Source organism: Agelaius tricolor, unplaced genomic scaffold (assembly GCF_023055355.1).
Source record: "Agelaius tricolor isolate 1412-34295 unplaced genomic scaffold, bAgeTri1.0.p SCAF_1, whole genome shotgun sequence".
Lineage (NCBI taxonomy): Eukaryota > Metazoa > Chordata > Aves > Passeriformes > Icteridae > Agelaius > Agelaius tricolor.
The window spans coordinates 44,373,539-44,399,680 of record NW_027269261.1 but is presented as its reverse complement, the minus strand read 5'-3'; the positions used below and the strand labels follow the sequence as shown (position 1 = coordinate 44,399,680).

General features: G+C 36.2%; 1 protein-coding gene across 1 annotated transcript in view; it reads right to left on the bottom strand.

Annotated features, from left to right (window-relative positions):
• MAP3K21 (mitogen-activated protein kinase kinase kinase 21) overlaps positions 1 to 26,142 on the bottom strand; it is a 41,080-nt gene that overhangs the window by 5,000 nt on the left and 9,938 nt on the right. Inside the window, exons 2-9 of the mRNA XM_071431979.1 lie at positions 17,629 to 17,809; positions 12,553 to 12,701; positions 11,584 to 11,759; positions 7,332 to 7,572; positions 5,368 to 5,490; positions 2,745 to 2,885; positions 2,073 to 2,223; positions 961 to 1,055 (exon numbers count right to left, since the gene is read on the bottom strand). Coding sequence (XP_071288080.1) covers positions 961 to 1,055; positions 2,073 to 2,223; positions 2,745 to 2,885; positions 5,368 to 5,490; positions 7,332 to 7,572; positions 11,584 to 11,759; positions 12,553 to 12,701; positions 17,629 to 17,809 — 1,257 coding nt within the window. The remainder of the gene's footprint in view (positions 1 to 960; positions 1,056 to 2,072; positions 2,224 to 2,744; positions 2,886 to 5,367; positions 5,491 to 7,331; positions 7,573 to 11,583; positions 11,760 to 12,552; positions 12,702 to 17,628; positions 17,810 to 26,142) is intronic.

The following is a 26,142-nucleotide window of genomic DNA, read 5'->3' as shown; positions in this document are numbered from 1 at the left end:
TGTGTTATTCTACTATCAACAACTGAATACTAGAGAATAAAGCATTTGAAATTCAAGTATGGGAACTTTGTGTGCAGGGTTATAGTAGTAAGCTAATAAATCTATAAAATTACTGTTTGTGAAGCCTTGACTTACACCCCTACCACTATACATGAAGATTAAAGTGCCTTTTCCAGCAGTGTCCAAGCAGCTTACTATTTTCTCTTCCAGATGGCATGAATCTAGCTGCTGGTATGGACACCAAGTTACATCACTGGCTTTTTTCCTGACACTGGTAACTTAATTTTCTCAGATAAGAGAATCCACAGTATAGAAAAAGGGTGTGCAAACTTTAAAATTATTATGAATATTTTGTCATCATGGCCCATTATAGCAATGGTCATAAAAAGCAACATGCAGCTATTATGCTCCTGATCCTAAAGGGATCAAGTATGTTCTTCCTTGTGATTTTACCTGTAAATAGCATCATGTTGTGTAAAAAAAACTTTAAGATTTGAAATCTATATTTCTGTATTGAAAATTTAGATAACAGGTCTAATTCAAAAAACCAGGGAATTAATATGTGGGAATATATCAGGGCTTACAGGTTTTTAAAAAACTATGCATTTTTGCAACAACAATGTCACCAATGATTATTTAAACGTCAAGACAATTAGTGGTTTAGGTTCTTTTTAAAAGAAACAAAAAGTGGTGACTGCAGACCTCATATACAGAGTAGCCTGCAACTCAAAAACATGGAAAAAATCTCTGTATGGTTCTGTTTACAGACTATGTGTATTTCTTAGTTGCTAATGATGTAAATACAAGACTTTTTTGCAGAGGAAAACGGTTGGCAGCATGATTTTTCCTGTAATATTCTGCATAATCCTTTAAGGAATTCAAGCAATACAATTTATAACATTGAATGTGATCTTAATACTATTACATGGCTACTTTCACTTTTTCAAAAACAGCTCTTACCTTGGTCCACAAATAGTGAAGCTAAGGGCACACCCTTCTGATTTTTCATTAAAACAGTTGACCAAGGGTTGCTGCCATCTGAAAGGGGTCTTACTCTGCAATAACAATAGTGACTTTGAGATTACAGATACCATGCTCACATAAACTTTGTGAGAAAATTACTTTCTTTTCAAACTATAAACCTGCAGTACATAAATGGAAAACCTTTCCAAAGGTAAAAAGAAGATGGAGTAGCATTGAATCATATGCTTATAAATGTAAACATGCCTTAATGTCAGGTATTCTTTTTATGATAAAAATTTCATGTCTAAAAAGAAAGCAAATGAAAAATGGGCCTTTGTTACCTATTGAACAACACAGCTTTATGAAAACCTGTGTGAAACAATAGTTTTATTGTCTCAAAGAAATGATGTGAATATTGGAAGTTTATTAAACTACAGTAACTTTTAAACAAACAAAAATAATATAAAACCAGTTTCAACTGATCATCTGAAACCAACTCCTGACACAGGTAACTGAAGGGATATCCCTACTAAGAAAACTAAAGAAAGGCACTATAAATAATAGTACATACTAGAGAAATAAAGTATTCTCACTATCTCTGGTTTTGAGCCATTGTAAAACATAATCTGTAAGTAAAGCTGTCCAGCTGATTTTCATAACCTTTTCACCCTCTGTTTGTCAGCACAAAGGATGTTGCTGGTGTGAACTGTGCCTGACATATGCCAAATCAGTTAGTCTTACTTAATCATGCTGAAAGTACCCAGTGGGGGCCATGCTTGCAATTCCTCAAAATAATGTGAGGAAGGGCAAAAAAGACGGGCCATGAATGTCTGGTATGCACTGGTAGCTCAGCATCCCAATATGTTACAAATCTCAAAAAAAAACAGCTATGAAGGGTAATAGATAAGAATCAATAAAACTTTAACATAAATAGGTGCTTTATCCTCAAGATTATATGGGGGAGCTACTCATCAGTAATGTAATTTCTGAATTAATTAAAAGGCAAGAATTCTTGCTGTAACTAGACACAGCAGAACTTTTTTCACTCACTACCTATGCTACCAAGAAGGCTTTAGTATTATCAAAATACCAAAATGTAGTAGACATACTTGTCCTTACAATCTGCACGATCCTTTGTTTGAACTGAACTTGGTCCCCATGTACAACCTTTCTTTTTAAAATTTCTCTTCACATCTTCAAACTCTTCTTGGTGATATGTTGTGCTCCTTCCCCAGGTTCTGTTGCTTTCATCTGAAGTTACTGGAGATTGGATTTAAAAACACAAAACCCACACACATAAATACTATCTCTAAACCCAAAATATTTTGACAGAACAGAGTATCTTCTGCACTGCAAAACCCTTTTGACACAGTAACACAGAAGTAGAAGAAAAAATTGTGATTGTTTTTTTCTTTTACTAAAAGCACCACGCAAACTTCACTGATCCAAAAAGAGGAGCAAGAAAGAAAAGTAATTTATGAGCTTACAAGAGACCCAGATCAAAGATAAAGCAGCAAAGCAATCACATTTTCCATGCTTCCCTTACTGAGAACCTTATATTTTGGTAATTCAGACAAGTGAATTAGACTGAGCACTTAAGTTCAATGAATAAAATACATTCTGTGGACAACTGGTATCAAAAGAAATAAATATTCCAGTTGTGACTATGATTAACATTTTCTTTCTCACTACACCATAACAAATTATATTTTGAGTGTCTAGCCTCCATTAAATGCTTAGTCTGTCACTGTCTCAGCTGATAAATTAAACAGAACCAGCACCTTGGAAACATAACAAAATCTTGCCTTTTTTCATAACCCCACAGGGAAGTTCATATTCACTTGTGATATCTACATCTTGATGGTACACATACACACTATTTCTTCGGCCATTAGCTGTGTGTGTATCTGTTTTTGGAATCACTGAGGAAAAATTAAGAGAACGTAGTAGAGATCTTAGTCAAATTGATTTCAGCAACAGATCTGTTTCCCTCCTATTTTCATCTTTGGGTCATAAAGCCTGGATCTATAAAGGTGTTAAGCATCTTCTAAAGATGGGTTTTGATGGTAGGGTTTAAAGGATCCTCTTTCTAGGACCTGACCTGGGAAGGCAGATTTTCACATGCCACTGACTAACTGAAGCATTAGCTTGGAATCATGATGGCATGCTAACAGATATGATGGAGAGACCTAGGAGAAAAAAAACATGGCCAGTTACAACAGCATGATAAATGAGGGGGCATTTACATGCCCATGGTTCTGCTGTTCCTTCACTGTACAGATTCTGCTCCTTCTTCACCATGCATCTTGCCAGCAAAGCTCATGCTGTAAAATGGCACTACACTTGCCTACCTTACACTCTCATTTTCAATCGCATTCCTATGGAATATGTACCTTAGTGGCTTTCCTTCTCCCTCCAAAACTCCTTTCAAATTCAGCAGAATTTGTTTTAATAAGAAATTAACTAGATTTTTCTTTTAACCTAATGTTTAGATTTGAAAGCTAGACTTGCTCAAGACAGGGAAGCAGAGAAGTAACCAGTTGTTACATATGCCTGTTCAAATCACCTGTATTTGAGCAAGTTGTCTAGAAACAAAGACACTTTGAAGTTAAATCAAGATAAAACATGATTGTGGGAAAGGGAATTTATTTTGCACAGGTGCAGATGGGTGTGGAAGCTGAATTGTTTCAGCTACATACTCCTGAGATACCTGATAAGCTTTTAGGTAAAAACCTAAGGATCCAAACCCAGAAGCAGACATGTACTTCTTTTAAATGAGAGCCTTTATGTTGTCCTGCATGTTCAAGCCCTATGAATACAAATGTCTGCTCAAATAAAGAAGAAAAAAAATCCTCGGTGGTACTTAGCACACGTGCAAGGAGTGGCACTGCAATAGCTTACACAAGGCTATGCAATTAAAGAAACAAACACAGAAAATTCAAGTTTTCAGAACCATGCCAATACCTGACATTTGCTTCATTTCCAAGCATGTCCTCACAGAGCAAGAAGAATCAAAGATAAAATGAGATAGTAAAATGTTGTAATTACATATAAACTAAGAAAAGTCTTTCTTTACCTTTCTGCAAAAACCAAAGACAACCAACTAGCAACCAGAAAAACCCGCCACATTTTGAGGACAGGAAACAATTGACAACACAAATAGTCTGTCAGCTAACATCTGAAAAAGACTCAAGTTGATTTTCCCTCCATTTTCCATTTCCCTTTCATTATAAAAGCAAGACAGGGTTTGTCCACCTCTCCGTTATCCACAATGTTGCAACTGTATCCACTACAGCTCAAACAAATACTGAAGTGCCAGAGAAGACATCACTGCTCACCTTTAGACATTAACAATGAAAAGGATTTCATAAGGCAGAGGTGTTACAAAGGACATGACCAATCTGATTTCTATCCAAACTTAAAACAAAGTGTCAGGCTGGTCTAAAATTCAATCAATCTTTACAGAGTAGCTACAGAATGTATGGAAAAAATCCTCATGTATTCTGATTTCCCCTTCTCCTCAATGCCAGATTCTGAAGTAATCTCCCTCACAGGTGACTGTGCTTGCAAAAGAAGATAGCCAACATCCATAATAAATTAGCTGGAACAGGTTCCACTGATTTCATAGAGAGAGAAGCTTAAGGCATTCCTCTCTGAATATGGATAATTAGACAATCTACTTTGCACAATAGATCAGACAGTACAAATCCAAGCAGTGAATCCTGTAGGAACTGTTTTATCTGTCTATATGTCATTCCCAAATATGCTTCTCTGTAATAACATGATCACATTCCTGGTACCTCCACTATGTGAGCATGAACATACCTTTCTTTCTGTTATCAGTATACATAATAATGTAAACCTACAAATGTACCCACAATTTTTTTTTGTCTCTTTTTCCTATCTTCAGAAAACTTAAAGCAAGATTTCTTCTGGATTTATACCTGTTTAAAGCCTGATTCTCTTTTGACATAAGAAAGTTGGGTTATTGGCTCATTCTTTGATCCTTCCATCGTACAATACTCCCTCACTCTGAATCTTTCTTTTCCTTTATCAACTCCAATACCTAATAAAAACTTGGTTTCCATCTTACTTGGGTTCTAAATGTGATGCTTTGCCTTTTGTAATAATTTTTGATTTGTCATTGTTTTATCCCAGTTTACAAATTGGTTCCCAAAGAAATTAGGTAAAGATACAATTTAAAGCATTCACAATCATTTTGAATTACTGAAAATTATTTAGCATTTCAGCAAGATTATCCCTCCTTTCAAAGAAGTTGCAACTGTTAGAACCAATCAAGGGATGTGGAAATCAGACAGAAATCTGTCAGGAGTCTGATACTACTACCAACATTTCAGTATGTATATGGAACACTCTCTATTGATCAAATGAGTGGAGACTTACATTGTATAGCTCGAAGACGAGGAATTATTGTGGGGCTACTTGATGGACTAGAGCTGTTACTGTTTAAACTCCTCCTCTTATCCAGATTGGGGGATGCCTGCACTGTTATTTTGTGCTGGAAATCTGTAAGAGAGCGAAACAAATCAGTTTTAATGTTCTGAATAAAACACTTCTCAGAAGAACATGCTGCTATACTTCTTAAAACAAAGTTATACAACGAATTAGACTTCATTATATGTGATTTATTTATAGATGTAAGAGATATACATATTAAAAACATTGAAAAACTCTAAATGTAACAATTTAGATTTTGAGTCAAACAAGCAGGACTTCACACTTTCATGTGATAGTCTTGCAAGAACATGAACATCATCAAGCAGGTCCAGGGGGACCCGATCTGAGACAAATCCACACCATTAGCTGCTATTCAATCTTTTTGATTGTCACAGGAGGGGCAAAAAATACCCCTCAGTATTTAATCACAAATTAATCAATACTCATTCCAATGAGATTTGCCTTATTTTTTTTTAGCATGTAATTACTATACACCATTAAAAAGCAGTAACAAAAAGTCACATTTATTCATGTCAGAAAATCATGACAGTAAACTACACAATTACAAATATTTATAGCAAAGTAGTAAAAAAAGAACAACAAATATTGAGGAGGAAAAAATTTATGAAATTAACCTTAATATGCCACTCTAATACCCATCATCAATGCAATTATATTGTACACTATTCTTAGAATACAATTGTCTCAAGGACAAGTTCATCTGGATGTTCTTGGCAACAAGGAGCTAATTGCTATTCTGAATGAAAATATTTATTTTATCACTGCTTCAATTTAAATACAAGCAGAACTGGAAACAAAGGACCAAATATTCAACTGAAGCTTGCAATCCAGCTAAAACCCATAAATGTACTATTTTCGTCAGGGAGGCTGTAGGGTGGCTTTTATCTTATTTGCTCTTATTTTTAAACTAAGGAAAAATATTTCACTAGTGCTGAAATAGTACTCTAAATATTACTGCCCTCTTGGTGTCTTTCCAGCTGCCAGATAGCTACATTTTGGTCAGACTTGTGTTAACACAGCATCGAGTTCTTAATGCATTTGTAATAAACTGTCAGACTTGACCTGGAAGCCACTGAAAGGAAGCCCACCAACCCCAGGATGAAGGATTTCCAACCACTGGTGAAACCATGAGTTTGTGAAGTGCTATCTGGTGGTAACATTAAAAAGGCATCTCTAAACCAGCCCCTCAGAACTGAAAGACCCTCACTATCTACAAACACGCCTCCTTTGTAAATAAGGCATTTTAATGCATTCATAGGTGGAATGAAATGCTCTAACATTCAAATTATACCATATTTGTATTCTGAAATCATCTGCTGCTGCTGTAAATGTGTTTTCTTGCAAGAAATAAGGCACTGAAGATTGCAACTGCTGTGTAGTACTTGCAACTGCAGTAAGTGTGCAGTTTGGACCTACTGCACCTGTACATCCTCAGCCCTCTCTCAGCACTGTTTTTCTGCTCGGTATTTGCAATTTTAGGGTAAACAGCACTAATATTTGATCATGTTAGAAAGTTCTGGCATGTAGTAAAAAAGTACCTTCCTGTCTGTACAGAAACAATGATAACAAAAATCTGAACTTTGAACCAGTATTAAATCATGTGGCTCTCAGGCTAGTGACCTTTCCCTCCAAATGGGATGGACTTCTAGCTGAATCATTCTTCCAGATGAAATGAGGACTACTTCATGAGAATATGGTATGTGAAAGCTTTTCCTTGTGGGAAGGGAGCTATACAATTCTTACCAAACCCTTCTGTGCATTACAGAAGAAGAACCTGTCAATAAAATAAAATAAAATAGTAGCTAACACTGAAAACACAAACCATGCAAGTGAAGAAGCTGGCATATTTAATCATTATATATACAGTGAACCTTAAAAAAATTGCAAACCTGAAGGCAAACTAATTCTGTGTCCATCTTTGAGTTTTAACCGGCTTCTTTTAAACTTGCCCTTCCTCTTCTTGACATTGGGTTTCTCCTGGTTTAACTGGAATATCATGATATTCAGCTCGCGCTCCAGTACATCGATCTCGCGTTCCGCTAACTGCTGCTCACGGCGCTTCAGTAATTCTTCTTGAGATTTTTGCTGAAGAGCTGCTCTTGTCAATTCCTCTTCTCGGGATCGAAGCTCCTGAAGACAAGATTCACAAAAATAAAACTTAGTAATGATGTGAAGGCAGTATTAAAGGACATATGAAGTGTACAATAGGTTGTATTTTCTGATTTATTTTTATGATACACTATATACATGCAACATGCCCAATCTTCTGCAAATCCTCCATTCTGAACAAACCAAGATTCTGTATTCAGAATCAAGCATTACACAGATTTCCTTTAAACCAATTAACTTGAGTCACTCCACTTAAAGCAGGTAAGCAGTAGCAATGGGGACAACACATGCAATTAAATATTATCAGCTAACAGCCCAGCAAAAAATGCACTTCAGGTATTTCACATGATGAGAAGCTCTTGCACAGCATGAGGGCTGCTCTTGGACAGCTCCTACACTTTAACATAAGGCCAATGACCTGACAAAAAAAAAATTATTGCCTTTATCTTAAATTCTCTAACCTTTCCTGTTTTTCAGCCACGTATTAAGTAGCACTTTTCTATCTAGAAAAGCAATCAGTATTACACTGAATGGGGATTAGTGCAATAGGAAAAACTAAGTCATAAGACAGCTGTTTCTTAATTAAATCCAGCAGGTATCTGTAACATCAAACAGCTACTAACCACTGAATTACAGCACACAGACTCCCAAGACACCATTCTAAGAAGAGCAGCTCTTCTTTTATTATTTTTTAATTTTGCAAAAGGAAAAGGTTTAATAAGGAAGCTAGGTAATTTTTCAGGGTAAATGAATACCCAAGGCTAAAAAGCTATAAACCTAGCATCTTAAAATTATCTTAATCTTCAGTTTCCAAAATCTGTTAAAATACATCTGAAATTTAAGACCTCCCTAATTTCAGACTTTCCTTCATAGCATGGGGCATATTACACAGGAAACAGACTTAAAACACTTACAAGTCTATATTGCTAATAACACTGTACTGAAAGTATAGGAAAAGGGGAACTGAATGTGACTCATACTCTATATGTTTCTCATGACTTTTTTTTTCACGTGATTGTGTAAATTCCACTTAATTCAACTCAGAAAACTATCCTGTGAAACAAAGCTATGCTAAAAGTTCAGGATATCTAAGAAATTTATTTCTATTCAAAATTAATTAATTTTTATACTATATGATTTTATAATTGGGGTGTTGCTTAGTTTTGTCTTTGCTTAGTTTTTATTTCAGAACTGTCTAATTTTGCTCATTGGTATCCAGCAATGTTGTATGCCAGAAGAATTCCTTATTTCATATCGTTAAAGCAAAAAATTACCTTGTGAACTGTATTATTTCAGTGTTTTCAAATGAAAATGTTCAAATGTTCTTTCCAAAAAGACTATGGATGTCAAAAGACAGGCTGGCACTGAAGCAAACTGGTTCAATGAGAAGTGTCTGTTCTTCAGACACTTTCTGGGTTTTTTTACAGCTATAGCACACATACTCTGCTTATGATGGGTTTAAAATTTAAATGATATGACTGACAAATTTCATATGGTATACTAATTTTGAGTGAGCTTGTTTCAACCTAATACTGGAAACCAAATTTTTAAAAAGATATTAAATAATTTAGTGACTCCTGAAAATCCTCACTTTCCTCCTCCTCTGTCCACTCAAAACAGAGCAACCTAAAACAAGGGTTGAAAGCAGAAACTACATTAATTCAGATTTAGAAAAGAGATACTTAATAGTTTAAAGAGAGATCTTTATTACCGCATTAGTACAGTAATAAAGGTACATCGGGAGACACTGTTGATTTTCCATTTTTCACAGCCCTCAAATCCACGTTCCATAAAGCTCAGCAACCAGGCAGAAACTGAGGGCCTGTACTGAAATGTACAGAGTACATTTCAGTACACAGTCTAGAGGAAGTAAAAGTGCTTCCTCAATAAAAGATTATGTATTTACTCTTTTCCAAATAAACTAATTAAAACCAGACTTACTGCAATTAGTTAAGCAATGTTCCACATCACTCTACAATTAAAACACTCATTGTAAGGAAGCTTGGAAAGAATTCTGTATTTCAGTTGCTCAAGAACATTTGTCAAAATAAGATTGTGATCTTCTCTTCGAGTAGGCGTCACCATCACTCATTTGCAGTAAGCCCTTGAGGAAATTCCTCTAGCTACAGAAGTTCCTCTTTCACAGGAGGAATAAGACTCCATGCAGAGGATTTTTGTAGTATTATTATTATATAAATACTTTATAGACATGACTTTCACTCTAGTAGCTCATAGCAAAATTGATAATATGACAAATTAAACCCTGCATATATATGAAAATCTTGTCTAAGTCAAAGTTACATGTTTTCAACCTTAGAGAAGTACACCTCATTAGAGTAAATGCCTCTGGAGATGCACTTACCACCTCAGCATGTTAAAAGTAAATTTCATTTTATCATTTCCCCTACCTAACTGAGCTTTACTCACTTTTACACCCAAAATGTGACTCTTCTCGAAAACCTTTTCACCTGCTTATTTAATTCTAGACTTAATTTAGTCAGATTTTTCTTGGATAGGAAATCTCATACTAGAGTAAGGCCTCCAGAAAAACAAAAAACAAACAAAAACCTGAACAGGAAGGCCTGTTACAATTGCTCTCAGAGTAAAAGGAGGAAAATGGTTGGTTAAGAAGTTGCTGGAGGGGCCAAAAACAGAGTTATGTTCTATGGCAGGTTGAGGCAAGCAAACAGAGTAGCTGGTGACCCCATGGCAAGTAAAAAAAGGAAGCCTCTACTCTCTGTAGAGGGACTATAACTCAACTGCAAAGGAAGAGACCTGACAGCTCCTGAGGCACACAACTCAGCTCTAGCACTCTGTGTGCCTACTGCAGGCAGAGCAGACCATACCACATACTTACCTACTTCTATGAACCAAAATGAAGAGGGAAATGCAGAGGGTAGAAGAAACAGTAGATAGGAAATAAATATTGATACTGCAATCTTATGGGTGATCAGTAAATCCTAATACCAGTATGCTGATATTACAGAACAAATGTAATGTCACACCCACACTAGCCAGAAGTCCACACACTGCCATTTGTGACATTTGATGAGAACAAGTGAAGGACAAAAGCTACAAACAAAGACTTGAAAGACAAGAGTTTAGTTTTTGCTTTTGTCAAACTTGGCAACTATATCTTCTATAAGGTTTCATCACAAGTCACTGCACCTGAATTTACTGTCTTTCTTGTCTACAATCACTTCATGAAAAATAACAGCAAATATATACTGGGATTATACTGCAAGAAACACCTGCAAAGAAGGGATTTGTTTCTTCCAGAAGCATTTCTAACAGGGGCTTGAGCACAGCTGGCCTATTCCAACCTTTATCAAGTTGTCTAAAGGAAAACATAAAACTCAGGGTGGTTAAAACCAAGTTGAAGTGAGTAGAAGAGAAAACAAAGAGAATTGACAGTGAGTACTCATTTAGATGTGAGAGTATGGAAAGAAGATCAGTGACAGAAATCTGAGTAATAAACAAAAGAAACTAGATTTGCTGATTCATGTGTGTGAGTTTGACCTTCTTAATATCTGGCAAGAATATGTCCCAAACTGCAACACTGAAAGGCATCCATATGATCAGTCTGTTCAGCAAGAAGAGAGATAAAAGCACAATTCCATTTTTGGAAAAGAAGCCATGGGGTACAGTCACATGACAGGATGAAAAGCTTTTCATTCTCACAGCTGAGGAGAATGTTCAACAGCAGCCGAACATTTGCAGTCATAAAGATTAGCTTAAGGGATAAATCCAATTTAAGTGATACATGCAAACATACAAGAAAAAAATAACGCATTTTAAAAAAGAGCCTAGAATGTGACATTTACAGATCTACAACCTCTTTTCTTTGGGGAGACAGGTGTGGATATCTTTTTTTTTCAATTGTGCGTTTATTTGCATGAGTACATTGGTAAGCAGCAATTCAAAAGTTCAAAACTGCTTATCACATAAACATAAATAGAGACATACCCTCCTTTCCTTCCATGCACCCTTCCACCCTTCTTTACTTCCATGCAATTGGAAAAACCAACTTACTTTTTCCTTGGTCCTCAGTTCATTAAATATCTGCTGAATTTCCAATTTCCAGTCATCTTGCATGGAGTGGAAAGACTCTTGAGGCATTTCAGTCATAACTGCCCCTTCAATGGCAGTAAGCTGTTCAAGAATTAAGGCAAACGATGGTCGGATATGAGGGTCCTGCTCCCAGCACTCTAGAATTTATCAAAATCCCGTCAGTTTGTAATAGCACATAGAACTTTCTGAAGAGCTACATGAATTTCAAGTTACTTGCAACTGCATTTCAAATTCTAATGTGTTCTCTTTACCTGCAAGACATCCCCAGTTCTGTCTCAATTTACAGAGGTGACATCTACCTACCTGTATTCAGAGGATTGTTTTTGTGTTAATAGTAATTTTTTGGTCTAGTTTTAGCAATTTAGCAATTTGCTAAATTGCTAATGAATGAATAATAATTCAACAGCTTAACTGCTAATGAGTGCCAATAATTAAATGAATTAGCAAAACTAGCAATATTGTATAGAAGAAATAAATAAAAAGGTAGAAAAATTCACTTAACACTAGGAAATAGCCATTAGCAAGCAATGTTTATTTCTCTCTAAAATATTTCTAAAACATTTTTGACACTCATGAAGAAACAATGAAAAAAGAAAGGTATTTGCAATTGTTCCCCTTGGGATTTTAATCTATCTTGTATTAATCCACAGTAGTATCCCATAATTTATGAAATTTAATGCAATTTAAGAATAGAAAAAAATCGGTGAAATTAGAGCACAAACTGTTCTGTTGCTACTGAAAAACTTTTATGCAACACCATGACATTGTATGGCTCTCAACTCTCTCTAACACCAGATTGCTGTGTAAAGAAAAACAAAATACCTGGTACACAGCACACTATCAAATGAGGTACTTATTTGGCAACCCATGATTATTTTATACCCCCAAAACATAACTATTTAAAAACATAGGAAGAAACAATATGGATACCTTTCATTAGTTTTGCAAATGGTTCAGGGCAGGTGGATGGAATGGGCAAAGTAAGCTTATTGACAGCTACTCCATAAGCCACAGCGAGGCCATCAATGCCACGGTAAGGAACTTCTCCTGTAAGCAGTTCCCACAGCAACACTCCGTAGCTACAAAAGGTAATTTTTTAAACAGTTATTTTCTGAGAAAGAAACAAGAACACATTAAAACACAAACAAGTATCTGTCCAGCCATGTACTTAAATTCATGAGGATTTCCCAGTCAAAGGTGCATGCCTTTAAGTCAGCTCTACATTTGTCATTGTGCACCTTTCCAGTTATAGTGATTAAGCAAATTGGGTGCAACTTTAAGACTGGCTCACACTCTTATTCAAAATATAAGCCTGAAGCCACTTCTATAGAAATGCTAGTTTCACATAAATCTGACTTACAATAGGAAGTCTGAATGACAGGAAAACAAGCAACCTTTTCCCCACAAAAAAACCAAAAAACAATAAAAAGAAATCCTCAGCAGAACATTCAGGCCATTCCCCTTTCCAAATATTTAACAGTAATTTACCTAGAGGGACATATTTTTTTCTTTTTTAAAAAATGGTAATAAAAATTACAGAAAACTCCCCTCTTTATCTGGAAGTTTGAATTTCTAATCCCATTGTGTATATATGAAGGCCAGTGAACTTGTCATGTCCCACTGAAGATAAAACCAGACTGAGAAATTATTTCATGCACACACATGGAATTTCTCCATACTAGAAAAAATCCCACCCACAAAATCCAAGCAAAACAACATTGTTTTCAGCAAAAGGTGGTGGCATGAAGAGATCTTTTCTCAGTGTCAGGTACAGAAATCAAGAATCACAGGAACTCCTATTACAGTGACAATAACCATAAGAACTTCTGCAATGCTCTCCACTCAAAGAAGAGCTGGTTGTTGCTTTTACCTTCTTTGGGTTTCTATGTCCAGTTCTTGGCTTGTTCAAATTATTCAAGCCCCTACAAAGGGCAGGGACAGCACCCTGGCTGCTGTGGCTCTAGAGCTCCTATTCTACCACCACTGAAATGACAGCTTTCACAGTCATTTTTGTGGAAGTGGGAATTACTCCTTTCAGAATGTTAGCCCAAAGTGGACTTTATGACTGGATTTGGTTTTTGTTCCTTTCTTCATCCCCCATGCCCCCTCCACTTCTCTTCCTGCCAGGGAACCACTACCTGTAGAACAAGGATACAAAGGACAACCTATTGCTGCTTTTGAATAGTAAAGTGAGCAGGCAAAGGAAAAAACAGAATACAAACTATTGCTCTTGCCTATCTCTCCAAGTGTGAAAAGAAACCACCTGCAAGTTTTGTAGGACTAGACTGAACTCTCCAACACGAGAAGAAAAGCATTCTGCACTGAGGCAGTGAGGGCTATGCTCTCCTTAGGATTAGAAATGACACCTCAAGGGGAGGTGTCAGATGCAACAGGGAGAAGAACACACACCAGTCAAGGTTTTCTATCACTGTCTGCTTAACGAGAAGAAGTCAGTCAGTATTATACAAAACCTTACAACATCACTTTAATAAATAGTAAAACAGCAAATGACACAATATCAGCACAAATATCAGCAGTGCTTTGTTGTCTATGGTCTGTTTGTCTGAGAATTTTTGCATCTCATAAATCTTAAAAACTAACGAATTTACAGTGCTCAAAAGCTGAAGAAAACAGTCTACACCTGCAGCCAGAAGAAAAAGGAATTTAAAAAGTCGTGGGCCTCTTAATTTCTTCCTGATTTTTCTGGTCTAATTTCTGCATTTGCTTGCATACGCAAAGAAGGTTAAAATAATGAATTCCAATTTGCTTTAAAACAGTGGTATTCTGATCATAATGAATACAACATTTCCTGTGGTACATACACATTTTATGCCTGATGGAGTAATTTTCCTGAACTACAGCTCATCTGTGTCATTGGAGAAAGCATAAAAAAAAATCTCTCAGCAAGTACAGAGTGTTCTAAATTAAAATAATTTCTCTGTTCAGACTATTCTATAGATATTTTAGCATGAACTCTGAAGATAAGCAAAACATTAACTAAAAAGAAGGCATCCTTTATAAAAAAGTTTAATCTTAAAGAGCTCTCAACAGTGCCAAGAAGGTGGTTGCAAAGTTTTAAACAGACCAACACATTAATAGCCTTTTAATGAAAGCAGTCTTAACGTCAAGTACCAAGAACCAGCATTGTGGGGGAAAAACTGCAAGGAGGAAGCCTGAAGACATTATGGTCTTGATACTCTGGAGTTTTTAACTACTTCAGCATAGTAGTTTTTAACTACTACTAGGGAGGTACTAATCTGCCATTATCTAGGAAAACAACTACTTTTCAAGTCTCTCAACTACACAAGTAGCTACTTAGTGTATTAAATTTCACCAGCTCACATACAATTGTCTTACACATACAGCCTGAGCTTCTAAGAAACAGCTTTTTTTTAAAGAACAAAAGCCATGTCCTTTTCCATAATCAGCAAAGGGCAAAGCCACAACCGTGTAATTGAAATACTAATTTTCAAACCACAAAAATGAATACACCTCCAAAACTATGTTGAGTATTTTCATTATTAAAATAATTTTTCCTTCAATCACATGTGATTTAAGCCTTACTACATCTCACTTCAGTGAAAACTTGCTGATTTTACATACTTTAGGAGCTGAAAATCTGAAGGTAAGGTTCTCAAAGTTTATTTTACTCTACAATCCATCTTCTAGAGCAGAGGTTACTAAGCACTGCTACATGAATCACTTCAAATTTATACAGATGTTCCAGGCAAAAGCAACTGCTAATTCTGCTTTACAGTAGATGCTTCCTGGCTTTGCCAAAGGCTTGTACAACCAGGACACACATTACTCTAAAGACCATTGCTGAAGAACACCATCAGCACTTGGAAATCCGTGGGCATATTTGCATTTTCAGGCTCCACACAAAACCAATACTGACACACCACTCAGAAATGTGTGATGATTCATGGAAGGGTAGGGTTGGAAGAGTAGAATTCTTGTTTGGGAATTTGGAAGCATGCACCAGAGTAAAATAAATAGAGTAGCTGAAGCTCCGGTCTGGAAAGCAAAAGGATACACGTGCAGGGCCTGGAAAGCACTACTTCTGCTATCTAGGATGACACCTGAGAACACACAGCCTGGAAGGCTCTGCATGAAAATACTCCCACAACATTTCCAAGCACTGGCAGATTCTGGAAGACTAACTGGAAGTGTAAGTTGCCTCAACTTGAGCAGCCTCGATTGCTCTCTTATTTCCTAATAGGAGGTCTGCAGATTTCATTCAGAGCCTCAGCACTCAGCATCTGTAACTGAGATTTAGAAATTTGCTGAAACATACTGTGTTCCTGTCTTAAGAGAGACCCATATACTTAAACTGGTAACCTGACGGCTTTTTAAAACAAAAACCACTCCTGTAACCACGATATTCCTTATTTGCTTTTCTTTTAAAGAAAGAGTAAAGATAAGCAACAGAATAGATCAAGGTGCAGTGAGCAGAAAATGTTTAGAAGCTAAGAAGGTCTAAACTATACTGCAAAACACAGCCTTTCTACTTAAAAACCTCTCCTGTTAGACTTCCATCATTGAACTAAATACTTACATTTTTACAAGAGAGGCGTGCAGAAGAGAAGGCGAAGAAGAGAAATACTGTAGGTTCCAAAAATGTAAACTAATGTTGCAGCAGAATATAAAATAATTGCACCAAAGCATACCCCCTCAGATACCTAAAATCACAGCAACAAGACTGGACAGGACCTGTAATTAAGCATGGAATACAGCTGATTAGGGAAACGCCTACACCCAACCTCCATCCCGCAAAAGAAAAAAAAAAGAAAAAAGTAAGAAAGAATGGAAAAAACCAAAAAAAGAATGAGGCTAAAGATGCTTCCCAACTGGGCATCAACTGAGACTAATGCAAACAGAATTGGTTCCAGAGACAAGACAAATGAGTGCCACAAAACAGCAGTGCAGATTACAGAATCACCACGAGAATACCAAAAGTATTACTTCATGCTGTAGAATATCATGCATTTAAGCAAAACAGAACCCTATTTAAGAATTATACAATCCAGAACATGCATAAAGCAGCAGGAGAAAACAGATTAAAGTCCTCCTCTCCTTCCCCGAACAGCTATCTTGGACCCTTCAGAGCAAACATAGCAAAAAGAAAGGAAATGCAGACTTTTCAAGGTGGGGCACAGCAGCTTTTAGAGCCTCTTGTGCAATCACTGCTTTTCTGCACTCACAAACCAGAACTAAATTAAAATTAAAGTTTAAATTACCTTTCTACACTACATGTATCCCCACACTACACCACTCAAAAATATAATCAGTAGTGAGAGCCATATTATTCATATTATCCACAATAGCATCTTAAATGAGAAATTCACAAATTTAACACAGGACATTTCCCACCTTTAAAATTAGAGAGCAAGTTAAAACAAATTTGTGCTGAATATACTTTCCTTAATCCAGTTACTGGAAGCAAAATCTCTGTAAATGTAGAAGCTTCAACCTAGTATTAACTTTTACACACAATCACATTCCAGATTCCTAAAAACAGCATTAATTCAAATTAACACTTGGCAAAGTTCTGGTTTGAACCTTATTGTTTATCAGTCATATAAGGCAATAATTGGTTGGTCCCATTTTTAAGCAGATTGAGAGTTTTCAGACATCTAATATAAAATAAACCTACCAAAAAGAGATCAATCATACAATAATGTATCAAGAGCATCCAGTTATTTATATTAAGACTCCAGAGAAACACTTGGGTATATTAACTAACAAATATTTTAACAGCTTCTCTTAATGAGAGCTTGCTTTAAAAAAAAAATTCTTTGTTTTCCCTCTTCTGCCCCCAGTTTGTAAATAATGGATAATAAAAGGTATAACAACTGAAGTAGATACTTTAAAATGTGTTTGTTTCTTAGAAGAGCTAAACTAGCCATATGTTGAGGCAACAACCTAGCAAACCACCAAAAAAAATTCTGTCAAAACCCTCAACACAGTTCCACTGAACATGGTCTTCAGCAGAAAACTTCTTACCTCCAAATATCACTGCCTTTAGAAAACATGGAGGACTTGATAACTTCTGGAGCCATCCATGCATAAGTTCCTGCTGCACTCATTTTGGTTGTTCTGTGCCACTCTCTAGCCAGACCAAAGTCTGTAATCTTCAGAGTTTTATTACAAATGTCATCATGCTCCATCTTCTCCAGCAATAAAACTGCAAAAGATAGAGTTTGTAAATTAATGGAATGGCAATAAAAAAATACATTTCTGTTATTAATTTCACATACACCTTGTATTGCACAGATAATTGTCTACTTTTAGTGTTGAGAAAATATTATAGCAACTTTTATCTGCATGAAAATGTTTTTTGATAATTTTAAGCTATTCCAAGCTACAGAAGCAAGAAACATCTACAGTGTCATGAGCTTTTTACGCAGGAGCATATATTATTATGCTAAAAATATATATTAAAATAAATTATTATTTTTATGTAGTAGCATATATTAAATTAGCACAAAAGGTACACTGGAGATGGAAAATAAATCAGATAATTTAAGTAAGCCCAAAATCCTAATAATCCCAGATGATGACAGACTGTCAGAAAATTATCCACTTTGCAACAAGATTCTGGAATAATAAAACCAGAAGCAGTAGTAAACAAAAAACAAATGTTAAGAATTCTTATAAAAGAATAATAAAACAAAGCAGTATTATGTCACAGTATAAAATCCATCCTTAATAGTGCACTCCATCCTGGCCCCTACTCATCTCTGAAAGCCTGTAACAACTGAAAGAGGCGAGAGGATGGACACAAGCAGGGTACTCAGAACAACATAACCACAGCTACAAGGAATGGTTAATAGACAAGAAGCCTTTTCCTAGCATTCCCCTAGGAAAAGAAACATTTACAAACAAAAATCTATATAACAATGCCTTGTTAATGAAGAAAACTAGACATATTAATTGTTTAAAGTTTCTCACTACATGAAATGGACACCACTGGGTAAAACTAGCAGGTGAGAATCAAACACGTGTCAGTTGTTCACACAACACACAAGTGAACTTTGCAGCAAGATTCTGAACTTTGGAATTCTTGGCATGGTATGTGAATATTATTATTTATCATAGATTTAAAAAGCATCTCCACAAATTCACACAAGTCAACTTGATATAGGGAATTTATATCAAAAGAAGTTCATTTAGTTTAATGAAATCCCTGGGCCACAAATCAGAACAAAGTTGGGAAACTATATGCCAGGGAAATTAGTTTGCCTTAGGAGTTCCCTGCTGGCAACAGGCCACTGGACTTGGATCCAGTCCCTTTTACATTATACACACTGCACCTTCATGAATGTTAAGGAGTAAGTTATCCTTTTTTTGCTGTTGCATCCTACAGTGCCTGACTTGTTCATGAGACAACATTATTGACAGAGTTGTAGCACCTCTTCAGGAAACAGTGTTACAAGAATAGAACTAGGTAATTGTGTTAGAGCTCACAAGCAGGGAGATAACTGATGGAAAGGAATCAAAATTTTAATGCACCATAATTTAAATTCCATATTCAATTCCTCTGTCACTGTTTGAGAGAGCAACTGTCAGTTTTAACTTTCTGTTAAAATGATCTCCTGGGACAAAGACCAAAAATTAAACTATATGTAAGAAGCATTAATGTGTGGTTTCTACCTGTACGTAGAGCAAAACACAGTACAGGAAACCCATTTACAAAAAAGCAGACAAAGACTTACCCTCCCTTACAGAAGAAAAACTGATGACCTCGCACTTGCAATTGAAAGAAATAATTCTTACTGGCAGAGATTACCTCTTACAAATATTTCAAAAATTACATCAAATCCAGATAAAAGGAAAAGAACCCACATTCCTTTTCCAATAAGCTTCTTAACAGAGCAAGAAAAATGAAGGCCAAAATGGTAGAGACAAACCAAGAGCTCACCAATGAGAACCACCAGAACAGGTTAAATTCATGCAAGTTTTTATACTTTTATACTTGAAACAAAGACCTATTGTTTGCTGTTCTATTTCAAACATGTTCAGCAGAATTCCTGACATTCCTTGTCAGTCAATGTGACCGAAACCAAAAACAGTCAGTCTTGCAAAAGGTAATAACTGGCACGTGACCAAGTTTCATCCTACAAAGGGACAACATTTCTTAGCAGTTCAAACTTCCCTTTCCGGCTGGTAGCCAGGCAAACAATACCACACACACACTGCTTAGCAGCTGGGCAGTAAAAATGCTCAGCATAGCTGAGTAGCACTCTGTAAGAGCTTACCTTGGAGTAGCCTAGCAACCTTCACTATAGCATCTTTCTGCCTCTTCCAGAGCTTCCTGGCCCTTGCTGGTTGCTAACTGGGAGAAACTATTTTGTGATCACCAGTTTGCCCTGTTAACTCAGCATCCTCCTTGCTCCCTTTTCCAAACCTTTAAATTGTCTTTTCTTGCTCCAATATATGTGCAATGTTAAGTTGGGCAAGAGCCAGTTTAACACTTTTGGGTTTACTTCAATGTTTCAGACTTTTTATTTTCCATGAAGAATGAAGTTCACATTTACATTCTAGCTTTGCTCCTGGCAAGCACAGCCCAAAATACTTAGATGTGCAAAGACTATTTGAAAACAAAACCCACCAACACCCACAGATTAGATTAGGTATGCAGAAATGCAGGAAAATCCTATGTGCTTACTTATTTACATGTAAGTAGGACATAGGATAAGGATGTTTATCTAACACCCTGTTCATTTTTACATAAGCAAAACCAGATACTATGTTTCTGAATGATTCAAAATCGAAGGAGATAAAGTTTGGGCCAAATCCTCTACCCTGGATCCTCACCCAAACATTCCAGCCAGAAATAAAAAAATGACCAAGTAGTCTAAGGTTGCATATGATTACTACCAGCAACACCATTTTCAACTAAATTCTGAATTACTACATCTCTCTTTGTGACTCTTGTGACTCTTTCAGCAATGAGATCAAGGGGAAAGCAAACTTATTAACATCACAGAGCAAAGTCTTGGGTGACATATAACAGGCACTCCTTGAATATATGAGACACCGGATGCCCAGAAATATTTACAGCAGGGCAACAAAGAGATGTTATTTTCATTAATTCCTGAAATATAAATTAATGAGTTAAAGATAAAAGCCAGGTAAGTCAGGGAGAAAAATGAAGTGCTGTGCAGTAAACTGGTATTAAAAGTGGTAGATAAGATACTTAGAATCATAAAGGTTGGAAAAAAACTCCAAGATCATCAAGTCCAACCTTTGACCAAACAGCACCATGTCAACTAAACCACAGCACTAAGTACCGCATCCACTCATTTCTGGAACATTTGCAGAGATGGTGACTCCACCACCTCCCTGGGCAGCACAGTCAGAAGGTAGTGCCCACTCTAAGAAAGAACTGACCATCATACTAAAATATATGCAAGTTTGCATAAGATCAATCATAAAATCTATAGCTATAAGAAAGAGAAGAAGGAAGAAGAAATGCCTGGCTGTTCTGGCTAATGGAAAACTAGCAAGCTATATGTAGCTGTGCAAGTAGTTCAATTCTAAAAGTCACTAAAGAAGGCTTAGTTCAGTAGAAACAGGGAGCAATCAATAGAATTTTACAAAGCATAACAACTCATATGAAATACTGAATGACTAAACCTGCACATGCATGTCCAATACCAGGATCTGAAGCAGACATAGAAAATAGAATAGTTAGGATCTAGTAATGTCTTTTACATAGATAAAATCAGAAGAGCTTGTCCTTTTTGCTAGGCTAAACAAAGGTTTAGAGAAGTTATGAGAACAGAAGTTACCCGTACCTAACAACAGAATGCAGACCTACAGCACTGGTGCTCTTAACAACAAAATATTTTCCTAAGTGCTCTGGCTGGTCCATCTTACAGGTATACTTCTGATTAAACTCAGTTCTAGATCTGGAGTTATCAGGGTAAGGAATTTTATTGCCTCTTTTCTCCTATCCCCATTTCGGACCTCTGCAGTGTAAAGCAGAGTTCACTCCTCAAAAAAGAAGCAAGATCAAACACACATTCCTGTTAAACCTAATGGTCCCTGAAATAGTACTGCCATTAATCTTTCTTGCTTTCTGCACTATCATTGTTATAGCTGGAATATTCTTCTACTGATTTAATGGCACAATGCAAATATTTCATGGTGTAACAGTATGCAGGTAAGATGTTTTGCACTCTCTTAGAAACCAAAATCTAACACTTTGCCATGGAGCCAGCCAGTACTTCCCAAGTCTGTGCTCCTCTAATTAAAACAGACCCAGCAACAATTCTTTGCCACACCACTATTGTTTCCATACAAGGTGATCTTAGTCAAGAAAGGCACAGAATTTAGGCTTGAAAAGGACACACAGGTCCCAGGAAAATTCCCTTCAAATGCTCCCAGTTGCCACTCCTTTTCCTGTGCCATTCCCATTCCATCAGTCCCATCTCCAAACTCTCCACACAGGCAGTAAAGCCCTTTTTGAGGTGAGCAAAAGGTGAGACATACATAAAGTAGCAGACAAAGTCTGGTCAGAGCTGAACAACAACTGCATTCTCTGTTCATTTGAGCATGGGTTGAAATTTTTTGGAGAAAAGTTAAAAATAAGCAAGAGCCTACATATAGACTGATAAGCCAGAAATAATAGAACAGAGCACATTTAGACAAACCAGATTCTTGGGGGTGCCCATCTGCCAAACTCAGGTACAGAATGACACCCCCAATGCTACTTTCAAGACTAAGCTGAAAGCCTAGAGAAGAACCAGAAGTACTAATTTAAATTGCAAGCACTTTGTTTAAAGCATAATTCTAATAAAAGGCTCACATTCCTGCCTCAGCTTCTCTCCTTTTTATTTGTTAAAATTAATATAATTTAAGAAGCAGTATTTACAGCAAGCCTGAGGGAGGCCTGGACAGACACTTTAGGAAAGACATTCAGAAAACCTGTACCTAGAACTAAGATCTTCAATGCTACTTTTTTAAAGCAGGTTATTTCCTACGGTGTTAGTTTTCTTTTTGATTCTAAGTACATATAGATTGTATTTCTCCAATCTTATCTAGCCAAAGTTCCCATTTAAGACAACACTTCAGCTGAATTTTTTTTTTTAAATCCAAAGACTTTGTACAGTTCAAGTCAATTTTATTATTGACTTGAACTGTACAACATTATTTATGAACAATGCATTCCAGTGTTTTCAGGTGACTTTTTTCAGTTACCATACATATGAAATAGTTAAGCAAAAAAGGTATTCTGAGAGAAGCCAAGGCAAAGGATGGAACACCTTTTCAGTAGTTGAAATGTACTGAATTCAAACTATCTTCTAACACTTAAACTTAAAAAATAATCATCCTGAAATAGTGAAAACCATTCTACCCCTCCTATCATCTTTGTACTTTCTATTATACCCCCTTTATATTACCTATTTTGTTAGTACTAAAAATAAAACATTAAGCAACCTTATTTTCCCAAGTTAGTCAATTGCTACCAACCATTTCTTGCTACTTTATCTGCAGTTTGCTAAACCGGTGACTATCATGGGTTTTACAAATATAAGCTATTTAATACCACAGCTATTTAAGTTACTATGATTATAGGTGAGAATGCCTACATATCCACTACATTTACCACCAGTGATAAAGTCATTCTTAGAGAATACTATAGAGGAAAGAAAGTTCTTATGCTGTACAACTCTACTTGCAAATAGAAATTGTCCAGACAATGCTGCTACTGTCTCTGTTCCCCCTGCACCCAGTCAGTTCCCTCTCGAACTGTTTGCAAGCAAATCTGGTTCCTGTTAGTTCACTAAATCAACATGCAAAACCAGCAGGGTGACCCTGCATCTTTATATGGGGACTAACAGGCAGAAAAAAACCTTATTAGATGTTGTATATTCAATTAATGAAACACAATACCTTGTCCATATTAAGAGACCCACCTCCATCATTTGGAATTGTTAGTTGGCTCCAATTGTAATTGGAAATTAAAATGCCAACATTGCCTGTAGAAGCCACATCTAGGTTTTAAACTGCAGATTAATTACCACAGTGAAAAAAATTAGGTGTGCAAATTAAATATGTCAGTGAAAACATTAACTGATCAGAAACTCTTCTGTCCATAAAAAAGCTGATACTTTTGCCCATGCAGCACCACTCCTTAAATACCTTCCTTTTCTCCCATGGGCTCTCAGGATGGATTCTGCTATCTCTGTAGCTAGTATCTGTCAGATTGTGATTGTCTCACTGGATTAAGTTCAGAGGTCACCATCAGCAAGGGAATTTTATCCTTTAAACACTGATTACATATGCAGGAGACTTTTTTACTCTATGGATACTGTGCTCCTCTATTATCTATGTCCCTTTACAGCAGGCATATAAAGAGTTCTTAATTTTCACACTTACCTGAAAGGAGCAGTTTGTTCTTAAATGCATTTCTCTTAAAAAAACCCAAAATAACCAACAGCCTAAAAAATGTACCTCAAAGGAGCCAACATATACTAAAAAAAAAAATTAAAAAAAAAATCCTGAACGAAGTGCTCCCCATTGGAAAGCCAAAAGCCAAAACAAGACAAGACTTGACACAAAAAGTCCTTGACATCATGAACTGACAAATACACATCAACCTCATAAGAAAAGCACAGCCCACAGTAGGATATGTGGCAAAAGAAAAGCACCAAAGGATAAGAATGACTAGCAGTCATCTGCCTTCTGAAGAAAATGGAGGGAGAAGGAAAGAGAGGAAAAGGGACAAGAGATTTCAACAGCTCCAACACACCTTGCATCACCATTTTTTGCTTCCCCTTCACATCTTTAATAACTATTATTAAAGCAACTTTGGGCAAATGGAAACTTGAGAGAAAGAAGCAGTTTTAACAAGTTATTGGCACAGACTACAGATGCTGCAAGTTACTTTACTGCATGCCATTTGTGCCTCACTTGCTCTTCAGATAGGTCTGTAATGCAAAACAGAATTTTCTATTGTGCTGTAAGAGGAAGTACTAGAGGTAACAAGCATTTATAATTAGACATTCAAATAATCATAATTTAAACACTAGATCAGCAGTAAATTCTGAAAAATGCAGGATTTGGATACTACATCAGCAAAAAATCAAAAGCAGACTGGACACAACATTCTAAAGTTCTCTTTAATAAAACATTAAACTTAACTCTCCTATTAAAAAACTAAATTTAAGAAAAAACAACCTCATTAAAGCAATTCCTCCATAATTTCACAATTACATGGAAATCAGTCAATACTGAAACTTAGCTTTAAAACTCAAAACATTCAGTTCTGTTCTATCTACCAGGAACTCCCTCACTTATTTGAAACAGCAATTACTTTCTTCGCTTGCTATTTTTAAAAGGCAACTCTGAAGGAAAAATGCCCCAAAAATAGAAACAAAAAAAAAGTGACCAAAATGGAGGCAGATGAGAAGGATAACAGTTAGGTTGTGAATTCCTGAGTTAGATAATGTTCTAGTTTCAAACTCAGCAGAATAAAGTGGCTCTGAATCCATTCCTTAAAGTACACCATCTTTTTTATGGAAGTGATTTATTTTTTTAAGGAACCTCATCCTAGTCTTAAAAAAAACCCCAAAATATAAGGCAAACTAAAGCTATTATGTTCAAACTGCATAAAAAGTCTTTGTCAATATATAATACATCAGGTACACTTTCCACCAAGAGAAACTTGGAGAAAACATTAATTTCCTGCCTACCCTGAATTTAAGACCTGGCCATTCCCTAAATCAATATATGTCATACAATATACAGAATTCAACAGGCAAGGCAGATGAGGTTTATAATCTCACAAATGGCATCCAGTGGCAAGAGCTGGCAGATGTTACCTTCCTTCAGAACTAACAATTTAAGTTATCTATCATTAGTCAAATTACCTTTTCAATATTTTGTTTTGAAGCTATGAATATTTCATTCAAATTTGGCTCGGATTTATAGTTATTTTTTTGAAGTCAATAGAGCATGACTTGATGCAGTTTGATATTTCAAGCTAATCAGAAGAATACACAGCTTCTGAGTACACGGAAGTATTTACATAGTTGGCATACTTTTCCTGATCATACCACATTACACTCCACAATTATGAACTTCCTCGTTGCTTTATTTTTTGTGACTTATCTCAAGGTGCATTTGATGTGTTGAAATTAGAATATTTAATACAAAAAAGAGTCACATCAAATTGAAATAAAGTTTAATAGAAATACATAGATACATACCTAAAAAATTAAAAAGACATTCTACTTTTAAAGGTGCAGTAAAGAGGTGTAGTCTGATGTCACAACCAAGACAGTAAGAATCTGCTGCCACTGAAATACTTAGCTTAACCTCCTCTTCATTGATTGCCCCTCACCCTGTACAGCTTTTTCCCCCCGGACTGAGTCTAGCAGCTGGGTAGTCTTGGGAGACTCAACCAGCCAGATAGCTCAGCAGGAAATGAAGCCTGCAAATAAACCAGCCTAGAGTAGTTTCCTGCTGAATCTCTCCAAAGCTTTAACCTGACCTACTGACCACACA